The sequence below is a fragment of the Rhinatrema bivittatum genome, chromosome 15, assembly GCF_901001135.1.
Source record: "Rhinatrema bivittatum chromosome 15, aRhiBiv1.1, whole genome shotgun sequence".
Classification (NCBI taxonomy): domain Eukaryota; kingdom Metazoa; phylum Chordata; class Amphibia; order Gymnophiona; family Rhinatrematidae; genus Rhinatrema; species Rhinatrema bivittatum.
In genome coordinates this window covers 61,878,936-61,895,845 of record NC_042629.1, presented here as the reverse complement: position 1 = coordinate 61,895,845, position 16,910 = coordinate 61,878,936, and the positions used below count along the sequence as shown (strand labels likewise).

The 16,910-nt window shown below is 46.5% G+C and overlaps 1 protein-coding gene across 1 annotated transcript in view; it reads left to right on the top strand.

Annotated features, from left to right (window-relative positions):
• The first annotated feature begins 3,724 nt into the window (after positions 1 to 3,724).
• The window catches only part of LOC115077105 (solute carrier family 2, facilitated glucose transporter member 1-like), a 189,501-nt gene continuing 176,315 nt past the window's right edge, over positions 3,725 to 16,910 (top strand). The window contains exon 1 of the mRNA XM_029579301.1: positions 3,725 to 3,907. Coding sequence (XP_029435161.1) covers positions 3,824 to 3,907 — 84 coding nt within the window. The 5' untranslated portion in view covers positions 3,725 to 3,823. The remainder of the gene's footprint in view (positions 3,908 to 16,910) is intronic.

Below are 16,910 nucleotides of genomic sequence, written 5' to 3'. Positions count from 1 at the left end.
CAAACTAAAACAAGAGAAGGAGAGAGAACGGAGCAAGCTAAAGATAGTACTGTGAGGAGTAAAACCATGAAATCATTATATACATTCTTCCTTTCTTACATTCATTTATTTTCATTTTATTAAATACTTTTGTTTCTCCAAACTGGGATGCTGTTGTGTTTGCTCCTTGAGAAAAAGGAGAGAAGGTGAAGACTGAGCAATGCTTTTAGCATTTTTATTTATATCTAACTACCCACATGTTGCGCTAGAGATGGACCCTTGGCCTGGTGCAGGATGGGTACGGCCCTCTGGTCGGACCCAGAGAGCGGCTGCCACCAGGAGGCGGAGCACAGGAGGAGACAGAGGCTATAGCTGGAGCTTCCCCAACAGCAACCCGGGGTTTCCGCAGGTTGGGCCCTTGGGTACCCGGACCGCCTAGGCTTAGGTGGGCCTCGCAGGGTCTCCCGGAGAGGTAACGGAGGGGTGTGCCCACCACGAGCAAAGGTGCGCGGCTGGTGAAGAAAGGAGAGACCATACCCGAACAAGAATCACCGGAGACCTCAGGAAGGCAACAGGAAATGAAAGTCCTCCGGGCGAGATAGGCAGCGCCTAGTGGTCTAGTCTGAGGTAGGCCGCAGGCAGGGTCCGAGCAGGCTGGTCTGGTGGTCACAGGAGGAGCAAACAGAGTATCCGAGTGGAGTGCAAGGGTCAAAGCCAGGGTATCCATCCGAAGGTGGTCAGCCAAAGCTAGGGTCACTTCTTCTAACGCTGAGCTAGGCCAGCGTTAGAAGAAGAGCTTTTACAGACATAAAAGCAAGTTTTATGCTCATAAATGGATTTAAAAATTAACACCCCCCCCCCCCCCAAGAAGGTAATTTTCCAAAGCAATTTCTGCGGTAAAGCAGCGAGTTCCATGCAGAAATGACAACTTTCAAAACTGCTCGTCCCCATGTGGCGGTAAAAGTGATGCGCTCATATCCTGTTCACGTGTAAAATTCCCCCGACTGAAAGGGTGTTCCTGGTGCTGGGGTTGGGGGCTTGGGAAGGGGGTTTTCTCTTGTGTAAATACCTTTCACTTTAAAAAATGTATGTGCGCACCGTTTCCCAGGAATTATGCAATAGACATTTTAGTAGGCGCAAACGTGTGCAGGTAATTTAGAAGGGATAATTTTCAAAGCAGATTTATGCTTATAAGTCTGTTTAGAAAATCGGAGTAATTTATGTGTGTTTTTGCTGGTTTAACTTATATGCAGTGTTCCAAAATTACCTCCATAATGTGTACAAATGTGCTGTTTCTTCAAGCCTAGCACCTCGTCTTGTCTCCATCTAATGGAATTCCCCCCAAATCAGTAGAAACCTTCTTCTTCTCTTGTTGATCTAGGGCCTCTAGTATTTATATAGAAAAACTTGAAATTCCCCCATGTGAATAAAGGTCTCCTTCAGCCTCCCTATTCCAACCTTCTTGGTCCTCTAAAGTTCATAGCAGGAAGCCTACTGTACTCCATCCCCTACACAAGGCTGAAACATATTGGGGCCGATGCAATAAAAGACGCACCAAGAAAATACGTTCATTACGGATGCACACTTTTTTTTAACGCAGTAACGCAGTAACCCAGATGCAATATTTAATGAATAAAAAATGAAAGGCGTGCCAAAAAGGCACGCGTAGTTCAAAACAGAGCATTCATAGTGCCATACATTTTATTGCATTGTACGTCCAATATCGAATCGCAAGTGTGCCTGTGTATTAATACAATTGTCTCTGTAGGTATTGAAGGCAGCTTGAAACAGCTAAGTCTTTAATTGTCTCCAAAAAGACTGAAAATCGCAAATAGATCTCATCTCATGCGGGAGCCTGTTTCATAAACATGGCGCTGCACAGAAAGGAGAAAGCTCTCTTTCATGTTGTCTCATGCCTTCTTTCTCTGATGGCATCGCCAACAATCGATGTTGAGACTGCAAGGTGTGTTCAGGTAAATATGGATGCAACTGCTTCCTTAGATTCACTGGGCCAATACCCTGCAGAGCCTTGAAGGTCCAGCAAAATACATTTAATTGCATCCAACTCTGTACTGGAAGCCAATACAAAGGCATTAGGTGCGGCAATATGCACTCGTGAATACCACAGCCTACTAGCAGTCATGCTACTACATTTTGGATCAGCTGAGATGCCCGATATTTTTTCCAGGGAGACCTACATATAAGGCATTGCATTAGTCCACAAGCGACATAATTGTGGCATTCAGCAGAATGGCCAGATTGTTCCTGGGAAAAACCAGGACTTAAGCTTCCAGATCATAAGCGGATGCGAGAACGTACTACTGGCTACCTTGGAAATCTGTGATCGGAGCTTCAAATCCTCCTCTAGGTACAATGCACAGTTTTCCATGAATAAATGACTTGTTAGAAAATTAGCTGGTCTTTGCATGCACGAAAGTATGCACGCAACTTGATTTCCCATGCACTTCTGTGCATGCAAAAAAGATGCATTCTGTGGGAGTGGAGTTGGGATGGAGTTCAGATTTGTGAGTACAACTTTTGATTTTAAAAAGTATAAGCTGAATTTTAAAAGAGATGCACATGCAAATAGCATATATTTGCACTAATGCTATTTTATAAACCTTAAATATTCATGCACAGGTACTGATGCATGAATAACTTTATCCTCATAAAAAAGGGGCGGGTCAGGTGCATTCCAGGGTGGGGGCCAACATTTATGCGTATAAATTGCAATTTTATAACCTGCGCCCGTGTGCGTGTACGGCTGTTACCTGTGCATATATACATCAGCTATTTATCAGGTGTAAGAATAGAATTCCTTACAGCCAAATACTAACTGGGTGAAGGGCCAGGATAAACTGAGGAGAGAGCAGGCTGAGTTGCCAGGCATAGGATGGGCAAACTGGTGCACTAATTGGTGAAACTGGCAATTTCCTTCACGCATGTAAGTTACAAAATGTGCTGACTCGTGCGTGTAAAAGCCGACAAATGCTAAGGAAAATAGGCAAATAATGTTTCCTCGTGTGACTGCTTAAAATTAGGAGCACATGATTGTGCGAATAGGTGCATTTTGTATGCTGTGCACACCCTTGCGTGGACGATATGAAATTCATGTGCATGTGTGCTTGCACCCACATAGACGCATATGTGGCTGGGTGCGCATGCACGTCCTTGTTTTACAGTTAATCCTCCAAGCGCGTAAATTCACGCCGAGCCAGAAGCAGATGTAACTGGGCAGGGGAGCCTGTGCCAGGGATTGTAAAAAGCCATAGCAGATGTGTATTTTCCAATTGAAAACAATGGAAAGTCTGCAGGTTAAAGGCTTCCCTGTCTTTGAAAATTACCCTATGTAAGTGCCAAAAAAAAAAAAGCCAGTATATTTATATCTGAATAGTGTCCTGACTGGTTCCTCTTCTCTTATATCCAGCCTGGCTTTATTTAAGCGGGGCAGCCACAAGCTCCTGGTTTCCGGTGCCTTGGGCTCTGCTCTCTGACTTCCCTCCTCCTCCAATGGCCAGGGAAGGATGCAATATCCTGGAGGTGGCAACGATTTTGACAAGGGAGCTCTCCTTGATGGCCCTCCTTTAAGTCCTGTGCGTGCATTATTAATTCACCTTCCCCCAGCAGGCGGCAAACGTTTGTCACCGAGGAAGGGAGAACCTTAAAATAAGAACCGATCTGCGCTGAAGAAAACAGAGAGCTGAGGAGAAGGGAGGGAGAGGGCGGGTGCGTACACCGGAGGGGGACTGGCAAAGAGTCGGAGCCAGCGGATTGCTTTCTGCCAAGAAGCAGCAGGAAAAGCCAGGGATTACGGTCACGGCTCTGCCTTCAGAGTCTGCTGAAGATGCCCGAGGAAGAGAAGCCCAGCAGCCCTCCCAGACGGGCCCCGACCGAGAGCACCAGCCTGGTGCAGGCGCCGCGGAAGGAGGTAGGGACCCGACCTCGACCGGCATCCTGCCTGCAGCCGGGCTCGTCGCTTCTCGCTTTCAGTTGCGCGCATATATTCCCAGGTTAGGACGGAGAAACGATCGATGCGCGGTATTCAGTCAGCAGTGGGCATCCGAGCCAGTGCGCGGGGAATTCCCAATTCTCAATCAAGGTCATGATGGGCAGGAGAGAGAGGAGGGGGATCCCATCCCTCTGCCCTCCCGGCCCTGCCTGGTTCGGGTGCACTGTTGTACCCGGATATCCAGAGACTTCCTTTTCGGAACAAATGCACATTCATTCAACAACAACAACAACAAAAATCCCCCAGTGCCTGCGCAAGAGTCAAACGTAAGGTTCTAAAACAGGAAATATGAATGTAATGCTGGCAACTTCACCTTATTCCATCGGGAGATTTGGCTTTCTAGTCTCCATCCCAAGACGCTGCTTCTTCCTATCCTTCTTTAGCTAAAACAGAATTAGAAAACACAGTGAGAGGATAAGACACAGAGTGCATTGGGCTAGAAAGCCAGCCCATAATTCCCTAGCAGGCTGGTAAAATGTGGCCCCAGGCACAGGATGGGATATTGCAGCAGGTGCTTTCCTCACAATGCACCATGTTGTTCTGATCTGTTGTAGGGCAGGTTTCCTAGAACGGCTTTTATCTTCAGGGGTGGACGTTTTTCAGCCTGGAATTAAGAATTGCCATGCAGAATCCCCGTGCTGAACCCCACAGGTGGACCGCCCAGGAGGTCCGATCTGCTCCTGCTCTTCCTGCTGCGTTTTGGCCCGTGCCACCTCCAGAGCCTGCATCCGGTTCTGCCGGCAGGTCCAGTTTACATGGCAGATCGGAACGGCCCCTGGATGCCCAGCCCCCTCCTCTTCTGGCGCTGCCGAGCTGAGCTCATCCTGCGGTTTCTGCTGAAAGGCGTTCGGTGAGGTGGGCTTAGGGCGTCACTGGGCGGAGGAGGAGGTAGAGATCAGCATGGCAGACTTGCTGGGTCCACAGGGGCATTGGAGGTTAGGGAGAGCAAGTGGAGTCCCCAGAAACCCAGGCTTGTGCTCGGGATCCTTAAACCAACCAAAGCCCTGAGGAACGGGTCAAATAACTCAAGAAAGTCTCAGCTCAGCCCAGTGCCAAAAACACTGAGGGGCCTATTTACAAAATGCTTTAATGTGCGTTAATTGCCTGTGCTGGCGTCTGATGCACGTGAAAACAACGTTAATGTACATTACCAGTAACGCCAAAAATTGCCCCTAAAACAGAGAATATTTAAATGAGCTGCAGCGCATGCAAAGCAGTTCATTAATATTAAAATGGCTTAACACAAATTGCACTTTGCCAACGCAGTTTGAGTTAAGCATCATCTTGGGAAGTGCAGTTAGGTTCTTGCATTAGCTTTGGTGGCTACCACAAAAAACCCTGACAGGGCCTCTGCTAGCCCCATCCACTCCCCAGTCAAGATGAAGGCCCCCTCTGGGCCAGTAGGCAAGTAGTGTGACACCCTCCCCCCCACCAGGGTGCAAAAGTCAAAGTGGTGCTCGAGGGTGCAACACCTGAGATCGCACCCTCGAGCACCAAGGGATAATGAGTGTGGCAGCCAAACTCCCCTGGCCAGGCATGCGCACCCCGCCCCCGCCTATCTCTATGACGATGTTCCAAACTCGTGCTGGGTGCTGTGCTCCAAGATGACCCTTGCCCCGTGTGCCTCCCTGTGTACTGATGCATCCATTGCAGTGATGTGCTCTGCAGGGCTTAATATTTTAAATAGTCTAAAATATGAACTGAGAGTTTTAGAAGAGGAAGAGTAAGCATCAGGGCACGGTTCTCAACCCAGAAGCTTATCCGCACCTCTCTGGGCTCAGTTCTTTCAGCCAAACCCAGGGCCGGCGCGCGTCCATTAGGCGAACTTCGACGGGCGCCGAGCCATAGGGGGCGCCAAAGAGCAGCCACGTGGTGCCGCAAGCAGGGCCGATCCCGCTCGCGGCAAAGAGAAGTAGAGACTGAGCAGCACACAGTCGGCGCCGAAACAGGTAGGGGTGGGGAGCGACCGGGGGGGGGCGGCAGTGCAAGGGTCGCCTAGGGCACCCAGTATCCTTGCACCGGCCCTGGCTAAACCATACGTCCGTTCTCATTTCATACTTATTCATTTGTTACTTTTAAATTCGCCAGACCGTAACGTTGCACATTGCATGCCTGTTCTGAATTTTATAAAAAAAAAGGGATAAATCCAACATAAAGGTTTAGATGCATTAACAGTGACCCACAGATGGATTATGAAATATCTCCCTTACCCAAACACCCCATATCCCCCAACCGACCAAACGTTTAAAATAAAGAGGGCAGGGCACGTGCATTCAGATTTAAGAAATCAGAACTTTTTGCAGTGCTCCATTTCAGTCAAATGTTTACGTATCTCTGCTGGACCCCACTCCCTCCCCGCTTTCCAGGAAAATCTGGGGATGCAGTGAAGTGGTCCTGGCAGCAGCAGCCAGTGATCTGAGCTGAAACATCAAGGCCTGAATCTCAGCAAGCGCTCTGCTGCCTGTCTGCTCTCTCTCTCTCTCCCTGGATCACCTCACATCATGTGCACGGCCCATAATATGCATTTAAGTTTTGATGGGGGAGGGGGCGGCTTCCGCCTTGGCCCGATAATAATCCTGAACAGTTCCGGAGCTAAATCCTTGTAGGGATCATTTGCAATGCTTATCATCCCTAATAGAGAATGAGAGACTGGGAGAGATCAAGCTCGAGCAAACATGTTGACTATGCAGATATACAGAAAGCAAAAAGTAGAGGCAAATAAGATTTAAGGGGAAAAAAAAAAAGTCAAGATGTCTGCTGCAGGGCAGGTGCAGAGCACATGAGCTGCTAAGCTTAGCTTGTCCTTGGGATTCTCTCTTCTTTCTTTCCCTGTCTCACAATGGTCAAAAAGGAAGGGTAAGATGAACATTTCTCCCGGGGAAGCCTCCTGGTGTCAGTCCAAGGCGTAATGGATCCATGGGAAGCCAGAACTGGTAGGGGAGAGGAGGCAGAACATTCCAGCACAGCGAATGTCTCTGGTGCTTGAGCCGCAGGAACCTGGCGCCTTCCCATCCGCCTAGCGCTGGAGGTCAGCAGGGTCAGCAGGGTCAGCGCAAGGGCTTAATTTCAGCCAGGTGCCCCCCACTCCCTACCCCTCAGCAGCAACATCCTCTAGGCTCTTCACCACCCTCCTCATACAGGAGCAACATCTCTGCTCCGTTTCCCCAGGAGCCCCCGTTTTCTCTCCTGTCGGGGCAGTTTTCAGTCTCACCTGAGGCTGGGTGTCTGCGCCGGAGTGCACGTGCCACGGAGGGGGGGGAGGGGGTCCGAAACAGGGATACAGCACTAGCAGACCTGAGAAGAAGACATCCTTCCTCCTGCCCACCCTCTGGAGGACCCCAGGCACAGATGCTGCGCGATGCCGGGGGGGAGGGGTGGGGATAGGTTTCCTGTCATCAGTTAAAGTCCTGTCGCGGCCTCTCTTGCTTTAGGCTGCAGCAGAAAAAGCCAGCCCGGTCCTCTGTCCAGCCCGACTGATGCCAACTCAGTCTTGCCTCTGCCGCCCCCAAAACGGTGACGCTTGCGGCAGACGCCTGGTCCGCCTACCATTTCCACTGGCCACGGACATCAGCTTGCAGTTTTCCCAGTACTTCCTGCGGCCCAGAGTAGTTGGGGGAGGGGGGGGGGTTGTTAAATGTTTCCTCGGAGCTGGGGATGCGGGATCGGGAAGGTGACGGGCTGAGCAGCCTTATCCGGACTCCATGCGAGGAAAGAGGCCGTTCCTGGGAAGAAGTAGCAGCAGAGGGCGCCTGTGGCGGCCGGGACGGAGGCAGCAGCGGGTACCAGACTGCCTGCAGCTTAAGGGGCTGATGAGCCTTGGTGGTGGCTCCTCGGTCATCAGGGCTGTGACCTGAGATAACTGAGTCAGTGTCTGAGACCCCAGGGAGCATCACTTTGGAGGAGATTTCTCAGATTGCGTCCCAAATGGAAGGTTTTTTGTTTTAAATTTTTTCTTCTCAGCTCTGTGAATTTATGAAGGAAGGAGGCAATAAAGTTAAGTGCCAGGATGAGAGAGCATGGGAGAGTATCAAGAGAATAAACTGGTAGCACTGGGAGGCCATATTTCTACGCCACAGGAATCTAACGTGGCTGTTATTAAAATTAATTAATTCATTTTTATTAGCTCACTTCTCATTGGTAGTGCAAGGCAAATTATGTTCTGGTACTCCAGGTATTTTCCCGCACCAGAGTGCTTACAATTTAAGGGGTTCATTTACGAAGTTGCATAGTAAACCCCATGATATTCTACCACTGGAAAAAATACCACAGCTTAATTGCCCACAGAACTATGGAGGCCCCTGGCTGTGGGTCTACCATGCCTTAAAGGGACTGATCGGCCCCAAGTAGTACCCCTCCCCCCCCCCCCCCCCCCCCCCACCCCCCCCCCCCCAGAGTGTCAAAGACCCCAGGAATCTCTGGAGCTCCGTCCACCCACCCTGTTGCCCCAGGAGGCAGCCGAAGTTCCCAAAAAAAGCTTTCGAGTTCAGAACCCTGTTTCTACTCCCCCCTCCCAATCCCTTCCCTTTGTCTCAAACGTGACAAATCATGGATAAGAGAGGATGTAAATGATGGCATTTACCAGGCCCTCTCACTGGAGGGAGAGTTAGAAACCAATGAAGCAGGCATTGGGATGTCGCTGACGATCAGTCCCTTGGAGCCGTTTTGTGTAATAAGCAAATAGAAGAAAGCAAGCCTGGCTCATCTCCAGTATTAGAGCTCAGGCAGTGAAACCCAGCTGCTAGCTCCGTTTCTGCTGGTCCAGCTGACCCGGCCTTGGGTTTCCCCCCCTGCACTGCACGCTGGGACTTGTAGTTCTACTTTTAGGGAAATGGCGGCTACAAGTTCATGGATTCGAGAAAAGAGAGAATGGGATGAAGAGGAGGCACAAACCAGGGAGTGAGGAGGAGGACTTCACGGAGAGGGGAAGGAGTGACCGACAGAGGTGGTTGGGGGGTAGGGTCGGGAGGGAAGTTGTCAGATGGGGTCTCGAGGTGGCAGAGGCTGAGAACCGCGGTGCTGCCTTAGGAACTGGGAGCCCTCCATCAGAAAACTCATGTCCTTCCTAATACTTGCACCGTGCCAAAGGGAGCTTCCTTCTGGAGTTCATAAGACGTTATGAGGTAGATTTTAAAAGCCTTGCACGCGCATAAACGGCCACGCGGGAGCTACGTGAATTTTAAATAGCTGGGAAGGGCGTTCCAGAGGCCAGCACTGACGCACGTAACCCCTAATTTTCCTCAGCCAGTGTGCGTCACTTTGCTAAAGCTCTCGGTAGGTGTAACAGTTGAGAGAGAGACTCTGTATAAGGCTCAACCCGACACTCAGTATAGGGACCATTGTAAGGGAGGTGGGTTGGGGTTAGGGGGTTGGTGTTACAGACACATTCAGAGGTATCCATTGTAAAATTGACATCAGTAAAGAATTTTTTACCTTATTAGTGATGAACATTCTAACAAGAAGAGTTGTTTTGTAACTGCAGTCTCTGCTAGCCGCATTGTACAAATCAACTGCTTTTCATCACTTTTAAGGTCTAAAATTCTTTTATGATGTCGATTTTACAATGGATACCTCCGAATGTCTGCAACACCCCCCCTCCCCCCAAAAAAAACTCACCCCGAGTAAAAGTGCCACCTTACAATGGTCCATATACAGAGTATCAGGCTGAGCCTTATAAAGAGGCCATCTCTCTCTCTCTCTCATATATATGTAGATGCAAGTGAAGAGTATTTTATTACCTAAGCATATAGTTTATAAAATAGTGCGTATCTTTGCGTTCGGCCCATTTAAAATTTCCCCGTATATGCACAGGTTCTTTTTAAATCAGGACAGTGGCATCCAATACAACTGGAACGCTATCTGTATTTTTCTGCGTCCCTTGATTGCATCATTTGGTACCCGAGAATCCTCTCTCTCTCTCTCTCTCTCCACACGATCCACAGAATAGTCGCTTGGTACTGGCACATCTAGCGGCAATGCTGTTCTTGTGCTTTTCTCATTTAGCACAATATCCGGTTTTCTTGCATCAGGATTTTTATCGGTTGGAATGGGTCTGTCCCAGGCGATCACCAGCTTTTTCATTCTCTGAAGTTCTCTCAGGGTTGTGATCTCCCACTGCTTTTCTGGTGCAGCGATGTTGTAGCGATCACTAGGGTTTCCAATGGATGAGCCGTGCCGCCTTTCTGTGCGCAGGCGTTCTGACATCAGCACTGGACATCCAGTGATGTCACCGTTTCCAGTTCCGATTTGCACATTCCACATTTGTCTGTTTTACTGAGGGGCTTTTTCTCATTGCCCTGTGCTGCAATTATCAATCTCTTGCCTTCAGGTTTAAGTTCACCTCTCTTTAGCCATTCCTGAGTCAGGTTTTCATCTAGGTGGGGTTTCTGAAGCAGCTCCCTCTGTTTCCCACTATATTTATGTCTTAAGGACGGAAACCAAGTTTGGCCGTTTACTTTTGTACTTCAGCACTTTGTGAGTTTCAGGATCTATTGATGCTGTTAGGGATGCTTGTAGACCTATAAGGAGCTCTATATATGGAATCTATTTCTATAAGGCCCATACTGCCTTCAGCTCTTGGAATGTACAATCTCGGCTTACACTTATTTTGGATTCTTATATACCGATATTCTTGTATTTGATTTTTTTATTTGATTTTTATATTTTTTATTTGATTTTTATATTCCGCTTTTCCGCACTTCAAAGCGGGTTTAAGACCTTTATTAAGGCCAATCTACCTTTCCAAAACTATGGGAGAGTGTGGGAATTGCAAGCTTGTAGCTTGTCTGGCAGTGTTAAAGCACTGTTCACAATCAGTTTCAGTCTTCTCTATCGTATTGGTTGCCGGTCTTTTGTCTCAGCAACTTGTGCCGAATGCTTGCCCTTTCCTCTGCTCCTAGATATTTGTATCCGCCTTCCTGCTCGCCTTCTTTCATGCTACAGTCCTCAGCCAGAGAGCTGTTTTTCAGTTTTACTTAGTTTTCCTGTACGGAGAGGCCAAATGTCATCCGAGAAACTCTTCAGTACTCCGAGCCGCTCTGTTGGATGACTTTGGGCTTCCTTAGACGCTTGAGGGAAGCTAATTAGAGTTTACTGTAAAAGGCAGGATCGCTTGACCTGTCAAAGGGTGGGTGGACTTAAGATTTGTACTTGGCCCTCTCAGAACTGGCACTGCATCGTGGTGCAACAAAGCTCCTCTGCTACTAGCTGGTAGCCTAAGGGATTTGTTCAAATTGTTGTCCAATCTGCAAGATGTGAGGTCTCTCACCTCTGCAAAGAAATAGTAAAGGTTTCCGCTTATAGAAAGCATGCAAGAGGGTGCTGGGAAAATGGAGTTTTTTTCTCAAGCCCCCCCCCAAAAAATGTCTGATAGAGTAACTGCAGAATCCCTTTAACCTCCTGGCACAAAGACGTCAGGGAAACCCAACCTGGGCTTCTCCAGATTAAGGAAGCTCCGTGCTTGGGGCCACCGGCCGTCTCCACAGCAACAGAGATCGGGGCGATAGAACAGGAATCAAGGCTGGAAACTGAACACTAATTGAGCATCGCTGGGCTTTGACATGTGTCAGATCTTAATGAGCTGGGAAATGTGAACCGAGAGCATCAAGGGGCTACCTGGAGACGGCAGTGCGGGCTGGAAGCTTGCTGGTCTTGCCCTGGCTTTTTGATTTTTGTTTGTTTGTTTGTTTTGCTTTTAATTAAACAGCCTATGAATAGAATTAGCAGTTAAAGGTTCTTGGAGTCAATATTATTTGATTTGCTGTGTTGCCTGGTCTACATATAAGGCACCCCAAGACGAATTTCAGGCAGCTTGATCAGCTGATCACAGAAGCTGAATATAATCAAACTCTTAAAGTCTTCTGCAAAAAAACAATGCTTACAAGGTTACCCAGCCACAAAATTGGCTAGGGAGGGAATTAGCTGCTCAGCTATCATCTTAAGCTTAAGAGAAAATACGCACATATTTGTCATGTTTATAAAATAGTGTGCATGCGAGTGCGGGCTGCGTACGCGTGGATGTACTAATTTGTACACCCATAACTCTTTGAAAATTCTCCCCCTTAGATTTTTAGCCCAGTGAGCATAAGATGATGGCTGAGTAGCTAATTCCCTTCTTGGACAGTATTATGGCTCAGGTATTCGCGTGCAAGCATATATATATGTGTGTATACGTGAGCAAGCAGGCAAATGTTACGTGTGTTGTTTTATCGCTGATTTAATAAACAGATTTAAACAAATGTGTGTATACGCTGGGGGTGGACATACGTGTATTTTATAATCTGAGCATACCTGATATGGGCAGGTTCATAAACTACTAATGCACTTCTCCACATGGCCAAGTATGGATCTGCACGGAGTTGTTTGAATGTTATCATCTATAGATATTGTGCCCAATTTTCAAAGAGTTTATGTGCCTAAGGGCCAGATTTACTAAGGATTTTCTCCCATTCTGTGTTTATGGGAATAATACATAGTAAATGAGGCCCTAACTTTGAGAGTTAGATGCCTCAGTTGGTCCTTTTAAAAATCCCTAAATTAAATCTAGGATAATGAGTAGCAGTACTAAATTTAAGGTCCTGAAAACCTAGATACCTAGATTGCCCTCCCCCCCACTAGAATCCGCCTTTTAATTCTTGTATATTTGTATTCTTGCATTCAGTCACTACATGTATAATTTGTATATAGTTCCTGTAGTTCCTGTTGTACTCAGGTTGTTTTGCTAACCTATCAAAATGGTTCTCCTCTGCTCTTCTTATCTTCTTTCCTTTATTTTCTGCCCTATTATTTCTCTCTCCCGTCCCCCCTCTTCCCCTTTTCTTGCCTGCCCCCCTTCCCCCCCCCTCGTTCATTGTAATTTTCCTTTCTTCAGTTCATTGTAAACCGGCGTGATGTGTCCTACGAATGTCGGTAAAGAAAAGTTCATAAATAAATAAAATAAATAAATTATATTATTTGTTGCTCTGTTTTTGCTACCACTCGGCCTCTCTTTCCCCCTTGCCCCATCCCCAGTACCTGCTCCATGTATTTTCCACCTTTAGTTCGGATGGAAACCGGTATGATGTGACCACGAATGCCGGTATAAAAAAAAAGTATTGAATAAATAAATACATACCTAAGCTTAGGAGCCTAACATAAGGTCCTAAATTTAGCTACATGGAGGATAACTTCCAAACAATTATGTGTGGCAGCAGGTACATGTGGCTATGTGCAACTATTTTATACCCATGCCTATCAGATACACGCATATTATAACATATGTGTATGTTTGCCCTGGCACATATGCGCACATATTTAAGCTTGCGCACGAATATATGCTATGCACTGAAACAGCGGTGTCTTTTAAAACATAAGCACCTGAGAGAAATTTGCCTCTTAGTCCACCAATCAATGACCTGGACTAAGAGGTCTCAATGACCTCTTAGTCCAGGTCATTGAGGCTTTCCTGGTTCTTCAGCCTGAACTCCCCACAGTCTGCCCAGACCTCCCACCCAGTCAGTGCCAAATCAGCAAGTGGTCCCAGGCCACCCCTTTTTTTTTGTGTGTGGACAAAAGTGGAAATATGTGCATATTTTCAACTTTTATAAAATACGGAATATTCGGGCAGAGGCTATTTACACACATACATGCTAATGTTTACGCACCTAACCATTTTGAAAATTCGGCAAACATTTACTTGGTTCATTTTGTGGCTGTAATTTGAGTGGGCAGATTTAGAGCCGGACTTGTGCAGGTAAATGGAGCCGGATAGCACTGAATAATTGTGCTTACAAGCTAAGGGGCTCATCTACCAAAGGTTTTCCCCCATTTTGTGTCTATGGGAAAAATGCTTGGTAAATAGAGCCCTAAATTTGAAAACCCCACCCTGGGAACGCCTCCGGCTAGACTTGTGCAACTTGTGGCTTCACCTCCATAAATCCAGCCGCTTAGAGGGGCCAGACGAGAGTCACCCAACTAAAACCCAGGTAAAGCTGCTGAACATTGATCTAGGAATCCTAGCTATGGGTTTGATTGTGTACGCTGGGGAGGTGGGGGAGGCACAATAGTTAAAGCTTTTGAAATAGATTTGACGTAACGGAGCCACTTGGGAGCTCGTGTTTTACCTCATTGAGGAGGTAGCAATGCTGAATGGCCACAGGAGGAGAGCAGGAGAATATTGGTAACTCTGGGAAGGTCTCATCTCATTCTGATAGTTACCCACTAAAGATGGTAACTTTTAAAAGGGCGCATGGCCGCACATACGCATGCATTTGTCGAACCAAACCCAGGGACACGGCTATTTAATAACACATGCGCGTAAATGCACGCATGTTATCAAATAGCCTGGCTGCGCGCGCACGTGTGTGCTCAGTTTTAAGTGGGCGCGTGCAGATCCTGCTTCTACCGGCGTAAGCGGGGGGATTTTAAAAGGGACGTGTGCCGACGCCATTGCCAGTTTCCCCAGTTCAATCCCAGTTCTCCCGGTTAAAGATCTTCCAAACTCCCCTAGTAAAACAGCCTTCTTTCCTCCCTGTTAGCCCCAGCCCTTAAAACCCCGCTGATCTGCCTGGATCTTTTTTGTTTTATTACTTACTCGTCATCCCTAGCAGAAGTAAAGTTACGCAGCAGGGGTCCCTGGCGCACGCTGGATCGCGTAAGTAATTACACGCAAATTTCAGGTTAAAATCCCGGAACACCCTTGTCCCAGCCCAGGCCATGCCCATGACCTGCCTCTTTTCGGAAACCTTTCATTTGTGCATGCAGCAGCACCAGCAGCTGATATGCGCGTATCCAGATGGCTTTTAAAATCCGCTCAGCGCGCACCGCTCCGACTTATTTGTGCATCCCCTGATCGATGCACACGTCGGGCTTTTAAAATCCACCTTTAAGGATCTTCCAGAACCTCTTCAGCTGAATTACAGATCATCCACACGGCATCAGAAAATAGGTAGAAACGATCTTGCGATCTAAATTAAATTGCAGGATGAGGAGTTGTATTTTGCAAATGAATGTTACGCCCTTGTGCCCTCCAATGACTTTCAGAGCGCTGCCAGAAATTTCTAAACAACAAATATGCTTGAATTAGCAGAGGTTTAAAACTCCGGATGTCAGCCTTCGCTACCATAATATCCACTAATCTTTTACTAGAATTCAGCCATCTTTCCTGAAGCAGTCCTACATTTACTCATCGCCATGCAGACTGCTGCATTTCAGAGAGGATTTTGCGGGAGACAAAATAAAGTCAAAGATTTGTGAAGGCTGTAGCACACTGCAGAATTTAGGGTCCAGACGCATCAGAGACTTAGCATGAGCTGCACGGAGCACATCTAGCACCTACTTCCATTGCTGAGTTTTCTTCTTAATTACTTGACTGTTGTTAGCGCATTGCTGCCCCCTGCAGGTGTATCCTGGCCATCGTTTGCAGATTTGCAAAGGATTCCTTGACCTTCAGTGGGTCCACAAGCACCAGGGTAAAAGAGCCTTGGAATGGATCTTTTGTGGCTGGCAGGTGTATAATGCAGGTTGTAAAGTGAGAGCAGCCCAGACACATAGGCAGCTTTTCCTTTTGAGCTTGGGCAACGAGAGTAAAGAACATTTTTTTTGCCTAATACTGGTATATTACAAAAGGAAACCTTAGGCCCTCTGTAAGAAGGTGTGCTCAGCAGACTGCACAGTTTTACGCATTTTGTGTGCAAACTGTACTCCTGATGCAGCAAGTTTTGCACACCAAAAAATTGTGCACATAAAAATGCACATATTGGCTTGTATGCGGTGGCCGTATGGAGTATATTATGTCATAGAACATGCATAAATAATATTGCAGAAACAAACGTTAGTTTACTAAATATTGCTAATATATAGATAATGAATCAGCTAAGATAAGTTAATATAAAAAATGAATACAGTATCATAGTAAGCCTCACATAAATCAATACAGGTAAATAAGATTATATTAATACAGACAGAAATAAAGATAAGATATTATACAAAGGACACTTCCCTCATATGTCTTCTGCAAGCAGTGACCTTCAAAACCTGGAAGACTGCGAATCTGGGGACCCCAAAAAGAACCATCTTTTTCGCTCTTTGCTCTCTTGGATCATCCAAAGAAAATGAGCAAATGCAATTCCTTAAGTTATTCTCTCTGACTTTAGTCCAGTGTCTGCAAGTTAGGTGTTCCGATTTGCCCTTTAAAAAAAGATTTATAACCTGCTCATTAGGAAGGTATTTTAGTACTAGTCTCTGATCTTCCCAGTTAGGAGACACCCCATCTCTTAACTCTTTAACAGCTCACTGGTGCCAGGGAGTCTCAGGCATGAAGGGGGCACAAAGATGGTAATAGGATCTTTACAATCCTTGTACTTACATTATATGTATGTATTTATTTATTTATTGATCCACAATAATCATTCATTGGGGGTCTGTTCTGATCCACAGCTGTCTTCGCATCACAAAGTCTTCTGGAGATCTAGCTAAGCTGCCTAAAATTATCTTTTCATCCGTCACCCCCATCTCTTTGGATCAGAACGGATGCCGAATGACTATCAAGAAAAATGTGGATTTAGTGATACTTTATATTATATCAACAAGTACATTAAATGAATTTATTTCTACTACTTTCATAAAAATTATCACATGCAATATACTATAGTACATATATGCTCTCCTTTATATTACTTCTCAGCTCTTGATTTAAGTGGCTCTTCATGTATAGCAATGAGCATGAGACGAATAATAAACCCTTGCAATAGTACCTTTAAACACATCATAATGAAAGCCACTGTAATGCAACAGCAAATCCTATGAGGAAATAGATTTATATTTTTGTTCCCTATCCTTTAATTTGTTCCCATAAAGAAAAAAACTTTTTCTCATTACTCCGATTCAACTAACTAATCAGGGGACAGTTTATAATTGTGTTCTAAATGCTTGGTTAAATTAAGAATTA